The sequence below is a fragment of the Plasmodium knowlesi genome (assembly GCF_000006355.2).
Source record: "Plasmodium knowlesi strain H genome assembly, chromosome: 13".
Lineage (NCBI taxonomy): Eukaryota > Apicomplexa > Aconoidasida > Haemosporida > Plasmodiidae > Plasmodium > Plasmodium knowlesi.
In genome coordinates, this window is record NC_011914.2 from 549,783 (window position 1) to 570,962 (window position 21,180).

Consider the following 21,180-nt stretch of genomic DNA (forward strand, 5'->3'; position numbering starts at 1 on the left):
GGGTAAGAAGGAAATAAAAAATAAACACTACCCAAGAAGGAATACGTAATAAGTAATGAACAATAAGCAATAAATAATAAGTAATGAAAAATAAGCAATAGGTAAGTAAACGGTTAAACGACCGAACGGTCGGACGATGCATGTATAGTGAATACCAAAACTGTGCCGAAGAGCGGCGCGCCCCCTCCCTTCTACCCAAGTACGAATGCCAATGCCCAAACCAATAACCACGATAAGCACACACCACGTGGGATGGGCGTCCGCGCGCTCTTGTTTCATTATGACGCCAACAAATTGATAACTGGAAAACAAAATAAAAAAAAAAAAGGGGAAATGGCCCAAGTGATGATTATTCCACCTCTGCATTACTTCTTCACTGACATGTACCTCCTGCGGTAGATGACTTTGGGCACTATTTCATCCAGCAGCATGTTAAGAAGAGCCCATGAAATTCCCAAGAGGTACTGCCACCAGAGCAAACAAGTGGTGTTGAGGACGGAAGTGATTCCCGGAATGCAGGTAGACAAGAAAGTCAAGGTAGCAGAAATGCTACAAGCCAGATGCATCCACATATTTCTATTAAATACTTTGTAAAAAGGCTCCCAACTGCGGACAGTATAAGCTCTCAACATTTCACACCAAACGGCTGAAATAAATGCCATGGTTCTACCTCTCTTAGACCCCTTAGAAGCAACGTCTTCAAAATTCTTTCGAAAAACTCCATGTGGAAGTTCATGATCCTTTCCACTAACATAAATATTTGACTTTGGTCTACACCATCCATATTCATCTGTTTCTAAATCACCTGGACAACCATCTTCCATTATGGTTCGTATTTCTGGATGTACTTCTATCGACGTTGGAGTTATATTTTTTACTTTCCCTTTTGCAGCTCCCCAAAAAGTAACTGTTTTATTCTTCTTAGGATGCCAGAAATTTACGTTCGTGATCCATCCCACGTAGTCTGGCGACACTCTATATTCATAAGTACTGCAAAAGTATTTGTACTCATGCTTGATTGATTCGTCTGAAACATTTGGAAAACTAACCGTTCGGCAAGAGCTATGGATATCATTCAGGGTATAACTTCCTGTACAAATGTAGAGAGAAAATGCCAATGATACGAGGACACATAATGCTTCGAAAACTGTATGAGGAATGATTCCATAGAACCACCATTTTTTGGTCATTATTGGTTGCTTCTTTGGCCTGGGTGGTGTTTTCATATTATCGTGGTTGGGTGGCTCCCTCGATAGAGCTACTGCTGGACATCCATCTGTCATTAAATTAAGGAATAGGATTTGAAGCGCCTCCAATGGGAAAGGCATCTGTGCTGCGATGGCTATGGAAAGGTAAAGTATTTCTCCAATATTTGTACCCAACAAGAAGCAAACAAATTTTTGTATATTAGAAAAGATGGTTCTTCCTACATCTATCGCGCTAACAACTGTACAGAAGTTGTCATCAATTAGAATCATTTCAGATGCACCTTTCGCTACCTCCGTTCCGTTTATTCCCATGGCTACTCCTATATCTGCTGCTTTCAAAGCTGGTGCGTCGTTGACTCCATCTCCTGTCATTGCGACTAGGTAGCCTTTCCTCTTCAGGGATTGTACTATGGTGATTTTGTCCTCAGGTTGGGCTCTTGAGTATATCAGTATTTTATCTGTGAATGCATCTAATTGGTCATCCGGTAATACGGGCTCATTCGGATTCTTGTTAATGTGCAGCTCTGAGCATTCGATAGCCTGTGCGTCTGCCTCGTTTGCCCGGTCGCCATGGCCATCCGCCTGGTCCGCTTGACCTGCCTTATCCTCCCCTATCAAACCAATGAGCTTCCCGATCGCAATGGCAGTCGGTTTCTGATCCCCTGTGATCATGATAACTTTCACTTGGGCATCTCTGCAGGTCTGGATGGCTTCCTTCACTCCTGGTCTTGGTGGGTCGAACGCGGCAACGTATCCCAACGGGATGAATCCGCTATCCTCATCGGTCGTGACAAATTTCAGTCGCTCATCAGCATCGTCTAAACTTTTCAACAAAGATATGTGTTCAGATGTTAGTGGTTTAATGCAAACAGCCAGAACTCTCAAAGCCTTCTGCGATAATTCCAGATTTTTTTGGGCTAATACATCCTTCTCGTTTTCGCTAATTTTGGCACTCCAACAGATTTGCGGTCCCTTGGGGGATTCCTCCAAAAGGTGCGTGCTTCTATCCAGTAGTTTATCTGGGGCACCCTTGATCAGAGCAACGTGGGTGAACACCTTTCCTGTTCTCTCCAAATGGATATACTCAAACATGTTTTCCTTCTTCAATTTATAAAAAGTTATTTTCATTTTTCTGGATGAGTTAAAGGTAACTTCTAAATCATCCAATCTTGTGTACTCCTTGACGTCAGAATGATGACTGTCGTCTGTGATGAAGCTATACCCAACCTTCGCTGCTGCCACTACTATGGGTCCTTCACTCATATTTCCATGAATGGTCCATTTGGAAGTTTTTGGATCTCTCGCCAAGGTAGTATCGTATGAGTTCAGGTACGCAGCAAACATGAGGGACCTGGTTTTCTTCACATCTATGGAATCATTTTTGGGATTTCCATAATCGTACAAAATGGAATCATAAGATATGTTTTGATTCTTCGCGATGACAATTTTTTTCTTCAATTCATTTGTTAATTTACCTGAATCGAATAATCCACCATAAGGTTCGAACCCTTTCGTAGGATAAAAATCAAATGTCTTAGTCAAATTATTATTTTTATCACTTAAAGATGAGTTCTTTGCAAATGTTACGGCGTTGATGGCTGTCATTTTTCCTTCCGTCAGCGTTCCTGTTTTGTCTGAACATATGACAGAGCAGCATCCTAGCGTTTCCACAGCGGGTAACTTACGAACATTAGCATTTTTTCGAACCATATCTTTAGCTCCCGCAGAAAGGGTAATTGTAACAACCATCGGTAATCCTTCTGGGACGGATGAAACTGCAAAACCCACACCAATTATAATTATCACAAGGATGGGATCCTTATCGGCATGTGCCGGGTCTCTATAATTAATCAGTACAGCCAAGGATATAATAAACACCAACACGATAATGGCAATAAGACCTATAAGACCTCCAAGCTTGTTCAACGCTACTTGTAGAGGAGTTAATTTACTTCCCTTACTTGATCTTTTCAATTGAGAGGCGATTTTCCCTACCTGGGTATTTAATCCCGTGGCAGTAACTATCCCTTTACCAGAACCGTTGGTAACAGATGTGGTTGCGAAACACAAATTGGTAGCAAAAGGGGTGGTGCAATCATCTGGAGTTAAGGTCTTCTTTATATCTTCTGACTCTCCCGTTAGCAAACTTTCATTGGTTTTCAATTCAATAACTTCTGTTAATCTTAAGTCAGCTGATATAGAATCTCCTGTACTGATGATGACTACGTCACCGACCACTACTTCTCTAGAAGGAATAACAATTTTATTGCCATTTCGTAAAACCGTACATTGAGGGGATGCCATTTCTGCTAACTTTGCGATAGCATCGCCTGAGGACTTTTCCATATACGTAGCTAGACAGGCATTCAGAGTAACTATACTGATGATGGCAACTCCTTCCACAATTTCATTCAGAACTAAACTTGCCAGAGCAGCAACTAAGAGTAGTACCACCACAGGACTGTAATATTGGGATAGGAATATCAACCATACTGGTGTTGCATCATCCTTTTCGATGTAATTTTCTCCATATTTTTCTCTGTTTATTTTTACTTGCTCCGTCGTTAGACCTGAATTCAGGTCGTGGAGATCGAACTCCTTGCACAGGTTCTCGATGCTCTCGGTCGCGTCGTGGTTGTACCCGACGGGGATTTGCGCCTCATCTTTCATTTTTGGTGACTCCTTCGATTTCGCCGTTTCTACCTTCGGTTTTGCCCCTTCCACATTTGGTTCTGCCATTTCCACAATTTGTTTTTCCATTTCTACATTTGTTTTTTCAGTCTCTACATTTGTTTTTTCCATTTCCTCCTTCGGCTTCACGGCCTGTATCTTCGGCTTGTGCTCGCGCCTTGCGCGCTGTCCATCCTCCCCCTTCGCCTGGTCTGAACCTTTTGCACTCTCCTTCTTCCCACCGACACCAGGCGCAGTTGCCTTCTTCCTTGAGTTCCTCACTCCATCCTGTTCTTTTTTTTTTTGATTGTGGATTCCTTCCTTTGGCTCCGTGCTGCTTGAATCGTTTTGTGTACTCTTGGAATTCATAACTTTTTAGGAAAACACGGAAAGTGGAAAAAAAGTGAGAAAAAGAAATAACCCTTAAGAATATGACTTCCTTATATTATTATAATTATAATAATTATTATTATTATTTTATTTTATTATTTTATTTTTTTTTATTTTTTTTCCTTGAGCAAGCGCTGCCAGAATGTCCACTCTAATGGGGCCCAAACACACTGGTTCTAGGGTCTTCTTCCCTTCCGGTACTCCACAAGAGTAGAACGTTTGTACTGAGGTGTACAATAGCGTAGAAATTGTGAAGCGCCTCCTCCGGTTTTCTCGCTTTTTCTTCCCTTCGCTGATAGCACTACGTGGGTGGTGTGTTGGTGGCGGCGAAGACTTTTTTCCACTCCTTCATACAAATTTATTCTTCACTTTATAAGGCGGGTTGATTTACAGTATAATACAATATCCTACGTACGTCGTGTGGGAATAGTGCAAACAGGGAGAAAAGAAAAGCGTGTTACGAAGGACGTGATACAATGAATGCGCTACTACATGCATACACAATAAATACAAATGTTGAAGGATGTACAACTATGTTATGGTAAGCTAAATGGGTGGCTAAATATAAATATATAAAAAAAATTAAAAAAATAAGGAAAAAAGAAAAAAAAAAAAAAAAAAACGAAAGAATTTTTTATTTCTTCTTATTCAAAGGCCTATTTTCTTCTTGTATACACGCAAAGTATGTACCTCTGCTAAATATAGTGTCACCATGAAAAATTAATTAGGAACATATAAAACAAAACAAGTATATTTATATGCATACACTATTATACTCCTCTCCTACTTTTAACTTATACACTCCTTTTTTAATTCCTGAAAAAAAAAAAAAAAAAAAAAAACCAATAACGAATAACGAATTTTTTTTCTTCCTTTTTGTCGTTAAAATAATTCCAGAGCGCCATGTACATATATATGTAATTACTGCATATGTGCAATGTATCGTATCCGCGTATACGTGTATATACAAAATAATATGGCCAATAGAAATAATCAAAATAAACAGATGATAGCGAAAAGGAGATCGCGGCCATACATATTATATAAAACACGTGGATATAACATACATCCCGTGCACTTGTGTGAATTTTATTTTTTTCTCTTTCCAGGAGGGGAAGAGGTGTTGTATCGGCCCTTGCGACTCCTTGCAAAAGATGGGGTATCACAAATTTTAAAAATAATGTATACGTGCTATTGCGCCCAGTTGTAGAAAAGTCTGCTTGCGAAGAGAACTTTTACTTGAGCGTCGACAGTTGGAGCGGTGCTCTAGCGGTTACGCCTAGGAGGTGAAGCAAAGAAAAACACCTGTGGTAGGTACACCAAAGTGTAACATACGGTATAGGGGCGGTTCAGGGACGCCTTCGACGGGGATACTCAGCACCCATCCTTCTTGACCCTTACCACCCACGATGAGTGCATGTCATCCCCACTTACTACTTGCATATGCATAAAAGCGGGTATACACTCCTGCGCAGGTATTATTTTGCCTACCTACTTTAAAAGGATGCTACCGCAACAGTGGGTGGAAGAAAAAAAAAAAAAAAGAAAAAAAAAAAAAAAAAAAAAAAAAAAAAAAAAAAAAAAAAAAAAAAAAAAAAAAACAATTAGGTCCTTCAGTTCGTACTTCCCTGGAAATTTCTCCTTCGCCATCCTCCGCTTACCAATAGAGCTCAACATCGCACTTTTTTTTTTTTTCTTTTTTTTTAAAAAGAATATATAATAATCTTTCATTTCGAAATGGGGAGAGGGTGTGATGGTAAAGAGCAAAAAACAGAGGGTGTATATGTCGCCATCCCGACATGGGGTTACGGGCAAATCTGATTAGGAGCCTAGTTAAACAACCCACTGGATTAGAACCTCCAGAAAAGTATCACAATACACAGAAAGCAGCGCACAGGGGTGTAACGTGTGAGCTAAGGAGAAAAACGTATTTTTTTTTTTTTTTTTCCTTTTACAGCCCAATGGAGTAACCACTGTATTTAGTTTGTTCTTTTCACTATAGTTAAGGAAAGGTACCGAATCTGCACGCTCTTAGAACTGCATGAAAATTCCGCACGCATGTACCAAGTTCAACTATTTATGCTTTATATCTATACATTTATGCTGGAAGTTCCAATTTTTGCGGTTACCATTCTTTGTTTGCTTAACCCAACGTGGGATCAAATACACACACATGTACAACCATTTTTGACGAAAAAAAGAAAAAAAAGAAGCACGTGGCTAGGTAAAGCAAACGAATAGAAAAAAAATAAAAAAAATGATTTCATTTCTAATAAGAAAACATCATATAATCGCTTGCAAACAGCTTAATTATGTTTCCCGGGAAAATTAGTTCCTTTTCCATCTAAAAGGGGAATTCTCCCCCTACTCTGTGGTGCATTCAACGTTTTGATGTACCATGCTAAGAGTGAGGGGAAGGGCAAACTGCTTTTTTTTCAAAGCGCATTTGAAAATGTCGCTTATATGTATACAATAGATAGTCGTGGTTGTGGTAGTTTGGGGGGGAGAGTACACACAGGTAAGGGGCAATAGTAACTTACCTTTTCCCACTGAGGGAGTGGAAAAGTACCACCATCACGAGGACGAGATGGAGAATAAAGAAGACACTATTTGTCCATCTTGATCTACACTTAACTCTGTTTTTTTTTTTTTTTTTTTTTTTTTTTTTTTTTTACAGTAAATCAGTTATGTTCTTCTCAATTTCAAGGGGATATGTTCTTGGGGAAAAATAGCTGACTACGTTTCCGCTTCTATTAACTAAAAATTTTCCAAAGTTCCAGCCGATGTTTTCTAGTTGTCCATTCTTGTCGTGCATCTAGTATGGGGGAGGTGAATAAAAAAAAAAAAAGGAAATAAGCAAATAGAAGTAGGTGTACGTGCAAGTTCGAATCAAAGTACACATTGCATTTGCTATGTGAACCATCTGACAGTGCCCCATTTTTCCTCTCAGTTCGGGTGAAAGAATATATGTGCAACACGGGCGTGTGAAGCATTTCACGTTTGCCCTACATAACGAATACGATCATCCTTAGGGTAGAAAATATCACACAAGTGTGGAACGCACATATTTAGTAAAAAGCACCTACCGAGTCGCAGTTGGCCTTCAGAAATTTAAACAGCTCATGAGTGTTTTCTCCATTGACTTCAATAGGGGCGAAGAAGTTATATTTGATTTTGTTTTTATCATTAAATGAGGAAATGTCGCACGTGTTGGGGAACTCTTGGTTTAGGAACTGGCTAGTCGGGAAGGCCAAAATCTAAGAAAAAAAAAAAAAAAAAAAAAAAAAAAAAAAAAAAAGGTGAGAGGAGGGGATGGCGGACAGGGATACATGACGAAGCAGACAACAACAATGCGAGAAGGAGCGTCAAAAATGGGTGCACATTCCTATAGTGAGCATCTGCTAATCATATAATTGCGGCAGCATTTAAGAGAGGAGAGTGAATGTTTGAGGGCACGTGAAGTTGCCCCCTTCTATATTTCGTCCAATGGCGAACCTCTAATCCCTGCTCGTTCAATCGATCGTGTAGCTGGTTAAGCTGATCCACATGCTTTCGCGTTAAGCCACACTTGGAAGCCGAGTTAACAATCAGCAAAACCTTGTTTTTGTATGTAGACATTGGCACAGTTGTTCCATCCAGCTTCTTCACATGATAGTCATAAATGGAGGGACGCAATTCCCCCTTCGAAACAGTTATTTTTTTGAAGAAGCTAAACATGTTGGCAGGGTTTCTTTGTAAAATTAGCAGTACGAAGAGTAACGCTAAAAATAAGAAGAACTTCATCATGGAAAAGGAAGTTCACGGAAATGCTTATTTTGCTTCTTTGTACAGCCGATTATTCGTGCAGCGTACAAGAGTAATTCTTGTTCTGCGCTTTCCTTTTTTTTTTTTTTCAGGCGTTAGAGGGGGGAAGGAAGGAAAACGCCTTCTTACATGGAGTTACTTTGCTCGATTTATGATGTTCCGCTTTACAGCTATTTTTTTTCTTTACTGCTGCTATATTGCGAATTTTTTTTTTTTTTTTTTTTTTTTTTTTTTTTTTTTTTTGACTTGTTCATGCAAATTCTCGCAACGTAGGTAAACGGAAAAAAAAACCTTTTCAAAGGCGTGCACGAACTCTGCCGGGGATTTACTCCCTCTACGCAGAATGTGTCATGCTATACATAGTAGTTCCCTTTTCTGTTCTCTCCACACAATTAGTACATGCAACGTTGAAATAGAAGTTCAGGGAAAATATCGCCAATGTCGCGATGTAAAAAAAGGTGGGCAGGTTAAGGAGTGAAAAAACAAATTGCAAATTCAGGCGCAAAACGGGGAAGCTACATAACATATTGCTATTTTGCAAATAAGCAACATCCATTGGGGTTTTTTTCCCAAGAGGGCCGAGCTCCATTCGTTCTACGTGCTTAATTATCCTATCAAAACGATTTTTTTTTTTTTCTACCCCCTTTTTTTTCGTAAGCAGAGCGCGGTTATTTTTTTTTTTTGCCCCACAAGGGGGAAAAGAAGAACGATCAAACGAGCCCCTACACGCGGAGGCCACCAATTTTTGGATGCATTACAATGAGAAAATTGTAAACAAAAATTAAGTTTACTTGAGATGTGAATTTAATTAAACTCGCCCTCTATTTCTTCTTCCGATACCGTCCACCTTCGCGGAAGGGAAGGAGAGGGTTTTACATGTGCGATGTATGGGCATATGCCTATACCGGTTTATGATCATATTAACTCACACACTCACATGTCAGCACACGCGATCGCATCCCTCACCCCAAAAGGCAAGCTAAAACAGAACAAAAAAGAACAAAACGAAAGAAAATAGCAAATGACCGCGCGCACATAACATGCTATTTTTAATTAGGAACCTGAGTGGATGGATACTTCTCCTGTTCGTGGTGAATACACAACTGCATGATGGATCGCACAAATGGCAGAAAGGATTGAAGGGGGGCAGAGTCCTCAAGGGAATAGATGCCCACAGTTGTATCCATGCGAACAAGAATAAGTGGCAACCAAACCGGAACAAATATTGCAAGCCAAGAAGTTACCTGTACATACAGAATCAAAGAAGGAAGAAACGCCAGTCATACATGCTTAATAGGTATAATGTCTGCTCGATTTTTTCAATCTTTGATAAGAGCAATGAGGCGAAAAAGAAAAATATCGAGAGGGAGTCAACCAGTACCGGCGTGCCGCATAAGGGGAATGCACCCAACAAAGGAATGTTACAAGGGGAAAAAACATCCACTGGAGTAGTAGCACCTGGGAAGGTCCTCCCATCCATGGAAACCCCCCCACTGATCACCTCCCCTGGCTGTAAATTGGAAGGATGCATCGATCTTAGCAATCTGGAGAGCAATCCCAAAGGGGCGCTCAAAAACGAGATCGAGTACAGAAAGCATTTAGAAAACTTCAAAAGCAAAATAATTTTATCTCTTCAAACCATCTTCTGTTCATACACGAAGAGCATAGATACGAGTGACAATTTGAGGAACTTTGTCCTCAACATATTAAGCGACTTTGAGCTAAAGTTCCGCAAGTACACACACCTGACGAATGTGCAAAATATGCATAACCATAAAATGAAAGAAGAATATTTACAGAGCAATTACAATTGCTTCCTTGATATCGTTAAGATGATTGAAGAGAATCTGTACAATATTTTATTGTATAAAATTCAGTCCATTAAATTGAAAGCATTGGATGACATTAAAGAAACGGTCCTCTCGCATAGGGAAAGCAACGCGGATTACATTTCTTACGTTAACCATGTTAATAAAATATTCGAAGTTTACGAGAAGAAGCTACAGAATTTATTCCCTGCAAATTTTAAATTTTCCCTGTATAATAAAATGAGCAAAAACTGCGGCGTTGAGGAACAGCAGCCTTCCAGTATGTCCAATTTTGTGTACAATTTTCCAATAGAAAAATATGAACAGTTAATAAAAAAAAATATAAATTATGTGAAAAAATTATCACACGATTTGACAAAAAAAAAAAAAAAAAAACTCATTAAAGAAATTGAGCGAAGTAAAAATTATCAAAATATATTACACATTATAGACAATCAACAGAAGCAAATTGAAATTTTACAGGAACAACTCGAAACAAACGTGGAAGGTTCCCCTGGGAAATACTCCCCCTTTCACTGCGCAGTTGCCTATAGGATTCCCGACACCAATTTGAACGTTTCAACTCAATACGTTAAAGGGAAATTTAATGTTAAAATGAATTGCATTCCAGATGATTCATTGCATTTATTGGGGTCATATGGATTTGTGAAAGCCCTCCCTTTTGGTAACTTAGGTCTGTCCTTTTCCATGAACTTTTGATTCGAGTGCCTCGAGTGGCTTTTCGCCTTCACAGAGGCGATGTCAACAATAGAATTACTTAATAAAAAAAATAAAATGATAATTTTTTTTTCCTTTTCTTTTACAATTTTGCACATACAAAGGGCCCTGTACCCCATGGGGGACATCGAATTAATCAGTTTTTTTTTTCTTATTTTTTTTTTCCCATGCCATCCGGTTCGTGCATAGTATCCGGTTTTCGTTTGTCTGCGAGGAGTTTTTACTTTCCTTCCCCCCCTTAAAGCAGCTAAAGCTAACACCGGGAACCCCATTCAAATACCCTCGAAAGCTTACTATAATACCCCTGCAACCTTACACCCATACCCCTAAAACCTTGTTCCTATAACCTGGAAACTAAATCATATACACGGAGTGTGATATCCTTACCCTAAAACCTGAACCCGGAACCCGGAACCCTAAGCCTTAAAACATGAACCCTAAACCCACGAACCCTAAACCATGAACTCTAAACCTATGAACCCTAAACCCAGAACCCTGAACCCTAAAACCTAAACCCTAAACCCTGAAACCCTAAACCCTGAAACCCTAAACCCTAAACCCTGAACCCTAAACCCTAAGCCTAAACCATGAACCATGAACACTGAAAACTGAACCTTGAACCCTAAACCATAAACCCTAAACCTAAACCATGAACCATGAACACTGAAAACTGAACCCTAAACCATAAACCCTAAACCCTAAACCTAAACCATGAACCATGAACACTGAAAACTGAACCGTGAACCCTAAACCCATGAATCCTAAACCCATGAATCCTAAACCCATGAATCCTAAACCCATGAACCCTAAACACATGTACCCTGAACCCTAAACCCTAAACCCATGAACCCTGAACCCTAAACCCTAAAACCCTGAACCCTAAACCCATGAACCCTAAACCCTGAACCCTAAACCCTAAACCCTGAACCCTGAAACCAGTACCCTAAAACCCTGAACCCCTGAACGATAAACCACAACCCTCAACAATAAAACCTATACCTTTAACCCGAAACACTGAAAACTAAACCCTGAATATCTAATCCCTAAACGCTGAAACCTAAATCCTGAACCCTAAACCATGAACCCTAAAACCTGAATCCTAAACCCTAAACCTTAAACCCTGAACCCTAAACCCTAAACCCTAAACCCTGAAACCTAAAACCCACGAACCCTAAACCCTAAACCCATGAACCCTAAACCCTAAACCCTAAACCCTAAACCCTGAACCCTAAACCCTAAGCCTAAACCATGAACCATGAACACTGAAAACTGAACCTTGAACCCTAAACCATAAACCCTAAACCCTAAACCTAAACCATGAACCATGAACACTGAAAACTGAACCTTGAACCCTAAACCATAAACCCTAAACCCTAAACCTAAACCATGAACCATGAACACTGAAAACTGAACCTTGAACCCTAAACCATAAACCCTAAACCCTAAACCCTAAATCCTAAACCCTAAATCCTAAACCTAAACCCTGAACCCTAAACCCATAACCCGGAATCTTACTCCTATACACTAAACCCTAAACCCTAAACCCTGAACCCTAAACCCTAAACCCTAAACCCTGAACCCTAAACCCTAAAACCCTGAACCCTAAACCCTTGAACCCTAAACCCTGTACCTGAGGTGCAATTATATATATAAAGAAGTAATAGGGAATTTAGAATGATCGAATTTAGTGCATAATATGGAATGGCACCTATATATATATATCATTTATTTTTAACGTTGTACATAAAACAAAATTATATTTAATGGGAGGGAGAAAAGTATTTTATTTATAAAGTATGTTTGTTGGAATGTATTAAATTATTATATAGAAGAATGTGAAAGAGGTTGTTAGGAAAAAAAGAAGGGGAAAAAATTATATTAGTTGTTAAGATGTATATTAGAGTAGAGTATAGGAAGGAAAAAATATAAAAAGTTTATGGGAAAAGGAAGATAAAAATATGGAAATTTTAAGTTAAAAGAAAGAAGGAGTAAATAAGGAATTAAGGCTTATGGGGGAGAAGGAGGATGAATATTTTTAAGGTGAAGTAAGATGTATTTTTAAGGGATAAGAAGAAGAAAAATTTTAAGGAATAAAAAGGAAAGAAAAGAAAAAGAAAAGAAAAGGAAAAGAAAAGGAAAAGAAAAGAAAAAGAGGAAGGAAAGAGAAAAGAAAAGGAAAGAAAAAGAAAAGGAATGAAAGAAGAATAGAATAAAGAAGAATAGAATAAAGAAGGAGAAAAAGAAGAAAGAAAAGGAATAAAAGGAAAAGATGGCATGAAGGAAAAGAGGAAAGAAATGGGACGGAAGTTATTTCCTATGTACAAATGAATAAATACATGTACACTTTTATTTATTATGTATGGAAGTTATAGAAAATATATAATAGTCAAAGGAAGAGGAGGAGGGGGGGGGGAAAAAAGTTCTCCATTTCAATTGATAGGTTCATGGTTGTTGGATAAGAAAAAATTATTCTATAAATCACATTATGTTTATATTATCATGGGGATAAAAATACATATACATAAACATAGACATATGTATATATGTATATATATATATGTATAATATATATGTATATGTATATATATATATGTATATTTGTATATGTATATATGTGTATATATGTATATATATGTATGTATTTGTTGAATGAAAATTTAGAAGATTAAATTTCAAAGAATTAACTTTTAGGAAAAAATGAGTGAAAGTAAAGGAGGAGGGAAGGAACTTAAATGTAATAAGGGGAGGACGGATCTGGAGACGTACAAGAATCAACTGGAACAAAAAGTACGTGGAATTTCCCCAAATGGAAAGAACGCAGCAGATGATGTTCCTCCTATCTGGTGTTGTTTATCTGAGACATATGATTTGACTTCAGATAATTATGCACGGTGCGATCTTATATACTATATAGTGGGAAGCATCATATATAATAATTTAACGAAGAAAGATTCATTTGATAGTATTATGAAAGAAGTGCATGATATATTAGGGAAGGAACTAAATAATGATCAGTGTACAAATGTATCAAATAAGGATGGGAAAAAACTTTTCGGATTAATGGAAAAATTGTCCTATTACAATTTGGACCCCATACATGTATGGGAAGTAGGCGAAGGAGATTCTGAGAAAGTTAATTGCGAGGGATGTGCTAATTATTTAGAAGAGCTTGCCAGAGCATGTAAGGAAGTGGAAACATATTGTACGGATGAGCGGAATAATGGCAAGTGTGGGGAAATTGAACTGGAAAAAACTCATCAGGGTAGCCCTGGCTACTTATTACAGTTAATATATAACATAATTCCGGAGCTGGAGGCTACCTTAGAGGCCGAAATGACCCAAGTATAAAGAATTCATTTACTGTCCTTCCTATTAAAATGGACACTATATGTATACACATATATGTATATGTGTATGTATATGTATATATGTATATATATGTATATATATATGTATATATGTATATATGTATATGCATATGTATATATGTATATATACCCTCCCCTCCTCGCTCATTTACATTTATAGGAAAAGCATAAATGTTTGAGGGAGTTACCTTCAGACATAGAGCATAGGACATTCAGTGATATTGAAAATCACTGTACTGATGTTAAGGGGCGTTCTGCCGGAGAAATGAAGAGAATATTAAGGGGAGTACTAGGTGAATCTGGGTCTCCTTGGAACTGTGCCAATCAAATTATAAGGGGTGCATGTTATTCACAGGAAATGGATGGGGACAGTTCTCCCTATGGTGAACGTTGCACTCCCCTATATTATTATATAGGAAATGTAATATCTACCATACCTGCCAGTGTCCATATGTTCGCTACACTTATGAAGGCGACGTACGATAAATTGAAGGACATAAATGTTGGTATTAAGGGGGCCTGCACTAATCTATACGAAGAAGACAAAATTGACAAAACCACCTTCGAAAATATGAAATTAATATATGATTATTCTAAGGACTATAAAATTATACAAAAATATGCGCAAATTCCCCAGGACGGTGAATATTCGTGTACTGGACACTATTCCAGTTACCTGGACAAAGTTCTCTTAGCCTACGATTATATGGAGAAACAATGTCCAAAGGGAAGTGAAAATAATAAACAATGGTGTCAGGAATTTAAGGAAATGACTACTACACGTAATCTTAAGGAGTTACTACAATTAAAGTCTTCCTTACAACATATATCCTCCAACAGTACTGCTGCAATCACGGGCTCCGCCGTGGGTGGTACATTATTTACGTTAGGATTACCATTAGCCGCTTTCCTTTCTTACAAGGTAAAACTACAACTACATAATTATAATTATTCCTTATAATTACGTGCTTATAATTGTTCACTATAATTATAGTGAAATAATATAAATAATAATAGTATTTTATTATTTATTTCCTTCCTCTTTACCTTGAAAAAAAAAAAAAAACCGGAAAAAAAAAAAAAAAAATAATAATAAATTAAGAAAAAAAAAAAAATTAAATAAAAAAAAAAAAATTAAAAATATATGTAATAGACTGTATTAATTATATACACATCTATATATACCATATATATACATATATATACATACGTACATATATACATATATACACACATATATATGTAAGTATATATATGTATACACATATATGTGTATATACATATATGTATGTATATATGTATATGTATATATGATACATATTTTTACATTCGCTTCTTTTTTTCATTCACAATTTTCTTCAGTATGATCTTTTACCATCTGGAATACGTAAATTCTTCTTAAGAGGCGGAAGTGGAACCAGAATGAGAAGAACAGCATTCGGACCGAATTCTGACGCAGAAATGGAAAATTTCACTGAATATTACACGGAAAACGGCTCAACAACAACAGATCCAACAGAATATTCCACAGTAGCAGGTTCATCATCAAATTTAACAACAACTTCAACAGAGGACAGTTCTATTTTATATAATGAAGATGGACCAGCACGATCACCACCATCACCACCATTACCGAGAAAAAAAAGGGGAGGAGGAAATAATCGAAGGGGCCAAAATATTAGTTATCATAGTATGGAACGTTGAATGTAACATTAAATAGGGTGTCCCAAAAAAACCCTTCCTGAAGGGAAGTAATACATAACCAAGCACAATTTATAAAATATAAAGAACAAAAGGAAGTTTCTTTCCTTTCCTTTTTTATTTTCTTTCTTCTTATTTTATTTTATTTTTCTTAATTTTCTCTTTTATTAAAATTTTTTTTTTTTTTTATCTCGCTACATCAATTTTATTTGGTGTTTCTTTTATTTCTTTCTATTTTTTTTTTCTTTCTTGGCAACATTTTTTTTTTTTTCGTGTAATTCTGCTTCGCGCGTACATGAAAATATCCGTTGCAGTTCGCGGAACAGCAACAGATGTGCCGTATCTCGTTTGCACTTTTCTGCTGCGCGGTGTGTGTCATTTACGCGATACGCGTTGTACAATCGACATAAAACTGTGCATACACTTTTTTACGGAGTTACCATTTTAACGGGTTCACATTTAACTGGTTCACATTTAACTGGTTCACATTTAACTGGTTCCCATTTAATTGTGTTCGCACATTTCATGCAGTTTTCATCTAAAACTGTGCAAACACTTTTTTACGGATTTATCATTTAAAACGGTGTTCACATTTTACGTAGTTATCATTTTAACTGGTTCACATTTAACTGTGTTTGCACATTTAATGCAGTTTTTCATCTAAAACAGTGCAATACATTTTTTACAGAGTTATCATTCAAAATGGTGTTCGCACATTTTACGTAGTTATCATTCTAACTGCTTCACATTTAAAACTGTGTTCGTGCATTTTATGCAGTTTTTCACCTAAAACTGTGCAATACATTTTTCTACGGAGTTATCATCTAAAACTCTGCAATACATTTTTTACGTAGTTTCCATTTAAATGGTTCACATTTAACGCAGTTTTCATCTAAAACTGTCCACAGAATTAAGAGTTTTCATTTTACGCAGTTTTCATCTAAAACGGTGTTCAAACACTTTTTTACGGAGTTATCATTTAAAATGGTGTTCACATTTTACGTACTTATCATTTTAACTGCTTCACATTTAAAACTGTGTTCGTACATTTTTTCATATGGACTTTTCATCTAAAACTGTGCATACATTTTTTTACGAAGTTTTCATTTTAACTGGTTCACATTTAACTGTGTTCGCACATTTTATGCAGTTTTCATTTTAACTGGTTCACATTTAATTAGTTCATAATTAACTAGTTGACATCTAACTGGTTGACATTTAACTGTGTTCGCATTTAACTGTGTTCACATTTAACTGGTTGACATTTAACTGGTTGACATTTAACTGGTTGACATTTAACTGGTTGACATTTAACTGTGTTCACATTTAACTGTGTTCACATTTAACTGGTTGACATTTAACTGTGTTCACACATTTTTTTTTACACAGTTTTCATCTAAAACGCTGTGCATACATTTTATGCAGTTATCATTTTAACCCGTTCCCATTTAACGGTGTCCGTACATTTTTTTTATGGAGTTTTTCATCTAAAACTGTGCAATACATTTTTTACGGAGTTATCATTCAAAATGGTGTTCACTTTTAACTGTGTTCACATTTAACTGGTTCCCACTTAACTGTGTTCACATTTAATTGTGTTCGCACATTTTCTTTTATGCAGTTTTTCATCTAAAACTGTGCAATACATTTTTTACGGAGTTATCATTTTAACGGGTTCACATTTAAAACTGTGTTTGCACATTTAATGCAGTTGTTCATCTAAAACTGTGCCATACATTTTTTTACGTAGTTATCATTTTAATTGGTTGACATTTAAAACTGCGTTCGCACATTTAATGCAGTTTTTCATCTAAAACGGTGTCTTACATATGTTTGTGAGTTTATATAGAAAAAAAAAAAAAAAAAAAAATGAAATAAAAAAGAAAAAAAAATAATTAAAGAGGAACGAAAAAAAAAAAAAAAAAAAAAAAAAAAAAAAAAAAGGAAAAAAAGAAGAAAAAAAATTACACTCCATAATCTTCTTAGCAAAAATATCCTCTCACTTTTTTTTTTTTTTTTTTTCTTTTCGTGGTGTAGATTTCATAGGCATGATATATATATTTAAAATTTTTCTCTTTTCTTACATTGCTCCAGTTTCCAGCAATAAAATCCAAATAAGGCACCTATCACAAGGAGCCCTATTAGTGCTGGAATTACAGAAATTATTCCTGATGAATCGGAAGCCGTCTTAACGCAGGAATAAATATTAATCAAATCCTTTCCCTTCTCCATAGCCCCTAGGGGCAAGAAGAATTCATGGGATCCCATACCTGTGCAACCAAATTGCAAAAATAATAAATATAGTACCACCATAATAACTATCGCAAAAATTATTACCAAACGTCGATGTTTATGACCATGACATACAGATTTCTTCCATAAAGCTTTTAATACCTCCTTCACCCTTTTACTCTTTTGGGAGAAACTTTTATTTTTTGGTTTTCCATTGTTCAAGGTTCCAAAATTTGGTGATCCAAAATTTGAGGTGACGTGGTTTTTTTTTGGTGTTCCATATCTTCTTGTAGGGTGAGGGTATTGTCCCCCAAAGGGGGGGGAAGTTCCTCCCCCTCCCTTTTTAAGGGGGGAGGAGGCGAAGGAGCCTCCTCCTCCCCTCCTTACAGAAGGTTCCCCTCCTCCTTGGGGAGGATGATAGTCCCCATAACCGATACTTGAAACATTTGTTCCAACTCCTTGTGCTGTTTTCAAAAGACCATGTGTCTTATTTACATTTTCTTCCTCTGATGAGTATAAACTGTTTGAATCTGACACATCATCATCCTTTAAAGTGCTTAATGCACTCACCTAAAAAAAAAAAAATAACAACGCATATATATACATATATATATATAGAAAATATAGATATGTAAGGAATAGTCTAAGGGAAAGGGGGGGAAGGTTTCCCTTCCCCCCCCATCCCCCTTTTTTCCTTTCCTTTCCATCTCCTTCCTTCCCCTTCAAAGCATACTAAACCCTGAACCCTAAACCCTCCTATACAGTGAACCCTTAACCCTAGCCCCGGAACCCTACTTCCTAGGCTCTGAAACCTTATGTCTACAACCCGGAATCTGACTTATAACATCCCAAGAACATTACTCCAACAGTATTAAAACCTTATTCTAATACCCCGACAACTTTATTCTAACACCCCTAACACCTTAATCTAACACCCCTAACAGCTTTACTCCTGAATCCGCAACCCTAAACCCGGAACCCAGAATCTTACTCCTATATACTGAACCCTGAAACCCTAAACCCTAAACCCGTAACCCGGAACCCGTAACCCGGAACCCGGAACCCGGAACCCGTAACCCGGAACCCGTAACCCGGAACCAGTAACCCGGAATCATACTCCTATACACTGAACCCGGAACCCGAAACCCTAAACCCTATACACTTGAAACCCTATACAATAGAAACCTTCCCCCCTCCTTCGCATACATTTTCATTCCGCCCATTTTTCCGTTAAACATGAATAATAATTTGGTGTGGGGCAAAAAAAATAATATATTATATATATATATGTATGGTTTTCGCCCCCTACATATTTGTTTTCCCCTATAGATGTCAAAATATTACAAAAAAAAAATTTTCTGTTATTTATACCTGGTGGTGATAATTGGTTTGATACCATAAGAATAAATATGCAAAGATTAATGTAGATAATTTTATAAAAGAAAAAGGTGCCATTTTTCCTCCACTGTATATTTGCTTTGTTTTGCTTTTATATAGTGTATATTTGGTTTGTTTTGCTTTTATATAGTGTATATTTGGTTCGTTTTGCTTCAATTTAACATGTGAATATTCTATTTGTCCTTCGCTATATAAATTTATATTAGAAAGAATATCTTTATTAGAAATAAATATCTTTATTAGAAAGAATATTTTTATTAAAAAGAATATCTTTATTAGAAAGAATATCTTTATTAGAAAGAATATCTTTATTAGAAATAAATATCTTTATTAGAAATAAATATCTTTATTAGAAAGAATATCTTTATTAGAAATAAATATCTTTATTAGAAATAAATATCTTTATTAGAAAGAATATCTTCATTAGAAAGAATATCTTTATTAGGAAGAATATCTTTATTAGAAAGAATATCTTTATTAGAAAGAATATCTTTATTAGAAAGAATATCTTTATTAGAAAGAATATATTTATTAGAAAGAATATCTTTATTAGAAATAATTTCTTTATTAGGAAGAATTTCTTTATTAGGAAGAATTTCTTTATTAGAAATAAATATCTTTATTAGAAAGAATATCTTTATTAGAAAGAATAAGTTTTAAAGATCAAAAAAAAAAAATAAAGAAAGAAAGAAAAAAAAAAAGAACATCCACCACATTCTAAAAAAAAAAGAAACATCTCCCACATTTCCAACTATTATACAATTCATTTCCCATTCTAATTAGAGCATTCCATCATAAGGAAAAAACATTTCCTTATTTACAAGGAAACAATAAAAAATATATAAATAAAAAAAAATATTAAAAAAAGAACAAAAAAAAGGAAAATAGATAAAAAAGAAAAAGAAAAAAAGGGAAAATAAGAAATAAAAGAAAAGAGTGAAAAAAAAAAACAGGAGAGAAAAAAAAAAAATGTGCGCAAACTCTCCTGCATAATACATTTTTCCACTTGCATTTCTTTTTTTTTCTTCCATTTCCTTTTTTCTTCTTTTCCTTTCATCTTCTCCTGTTATTCCTACTCACACTTCTTCTTTCTTTTTCATTCCTTCCCTTATGTTTTTCTCCCGTTTGTTCGTCCTCCTTTATGCTTATTTTAATTCTCCCCAAATCATATTTTCCTCCTCTATACAATCACTAGCCTTTTCTTTTTTTGATCCATTTTCATCCACCCCTACATACACCTATACATTCTTCTCCCATAGAACATTAATATAAGCTCAACATCCTCAAACATGAACCCTAAATCTATAGGATGCGAACATTAAACCTAAACCCTAAACCTGTACTCTACAAACTTTAAACCTAAATCCTAAACCCTAAAACCTGAACCCATGAAGCCTAAACATATATTCTACAAACATAAAACCTACACCCTAAAACCTGAACCAATACTCTACAAAGATTAAACCTAAACCCTAAACCCTAAAACTATACTCTACACAAAATAAACCTAAACCGTTATCATACATTCAATCTAACACTGAAACCTGATACTACATTCAACTTAACCCTAAATCCTGATCCAACATTCACCCTAACCCTAAACCCTGATACTACTTTCAACTTAACCCTAAACCTTGATCATAATTTCACTTTAACCCTAAACCCTAATCATACATTCACTGTCACCCTAAACCCTGATCCTACTTTGACTTAACCCGGAACCAACTTTACTTTTAACCCGGAGCCTACTTCACTCTTAAACCGTAACCTACTTTTATCCTTAACCCTGAACCTACGTTTATCCTTAACCCAGAACCCACTCTGATCCTTAACCCGGAACCCATTTTTACCCTTAACCCTGAA

The 21,180-nt window shown here is 36.2% G+C and overlaps 5 protein-coding genes across 5 annotated transcripts; 2 read left to right on the forward strand and 3 right to left on the reverse strand.

The window, feature by feature from the left end:
* Positions 1-365: 365 nt before the first annotated feature.
* Positions 366-4,247, reverse strand: PKNH_1312000 (non-SERCA-type Ca2+ -transporting P-ATPase, putative; the record flags this gene model as incomplete). The annotated part of the gene is made up of 1 exon (XM_002260589.1): positions 366-4,247. One exon carries the CDS (start codon positions 4,245-4,247, stop codon positions 366-368), a length of 3,882 nt encoding a protein of 1,293 aa, XP_002260625.1.
* A 2,692-nt stretch (positions 4,248-6,939) lies between these two features.
* On the reverse strand, positions 6,940-8,051 carry PKNH_1312100 (glutathione peroxidase-like thioredoxin peroxidase, putative; the record flags this gene model as incomplete). Its single annotated transcript, XM_002260590.1, has 3 exons — positions 6,940-7,083; positions 7,355-7,525; positions 7,764-8,051. The coding sequence occupies 3 exons, from the start codon at positions 8,049-8,051 to the stop codon at positions 6,940-6,942; spliced, it is 603 nt and encodes a 200-aa protein (XP_002260626.1).
* A 1,061-nt stretch (positions 8,052-9,112) lies between these two features.
* PKNH_1312200 (peripheral plastid protein 1, putative) lies at positions 9,113-10,600 on the forward strand (the record flags this gene model as incomplete). Its single annotated transcript, XM_002260591.1, has 1 exon — positions 9,113-10,600. The coding sequence occupies one exon, from the start codon at positions 9,113-9,115 to the stop codon at positions 10,598-10,600; it is 1,488 nt and encodes a 495-aa protein (XP_002260627.1).
* Positions 10,601-13,315: 2,715 nt separating this feature from the next.
* On the forward strand, positions 13,316-15,690 carry PKNH_1312300 (KIR protein; the record flags this gene model as incomplete). The annotated part of the gene is made up of 3 exons (XM_002260592.1): positions 13,316-13,960; positions 14,147-14,908; positions 15,349-15,690. The coding sequence occupies 3 exons, from the start codon at positions 13,316-13,318 to the stop codon at positions 15,688-15,690; spliced, it is 1,749 nt and encodes a 582-aa protein (XP_002260628.1).
* A 2,058-nt stretch (positions 15,691-17,748) lies between these two features.
* On the reverse strand, positions 17,749-19,374 carry PKNH_1312400 (uncharacterized protein; the record flags this gene model as incomplete). The annotated part of the gene is made up of 2 exons (XM_002260593.2): positions 17,749-18,489; positions 19,291-19,374. The coding sequence occupies 2 exons, from the start codon at positions 19,372-19,374 to the stop codon at positions 17,749-17,751; spliced, it is 825 nt and encodes a 274-aa protein (XP_002260629.2).
* Between the last annotated feature and the right edge of the window lie 1,806 nt (positions 19,375-21,180).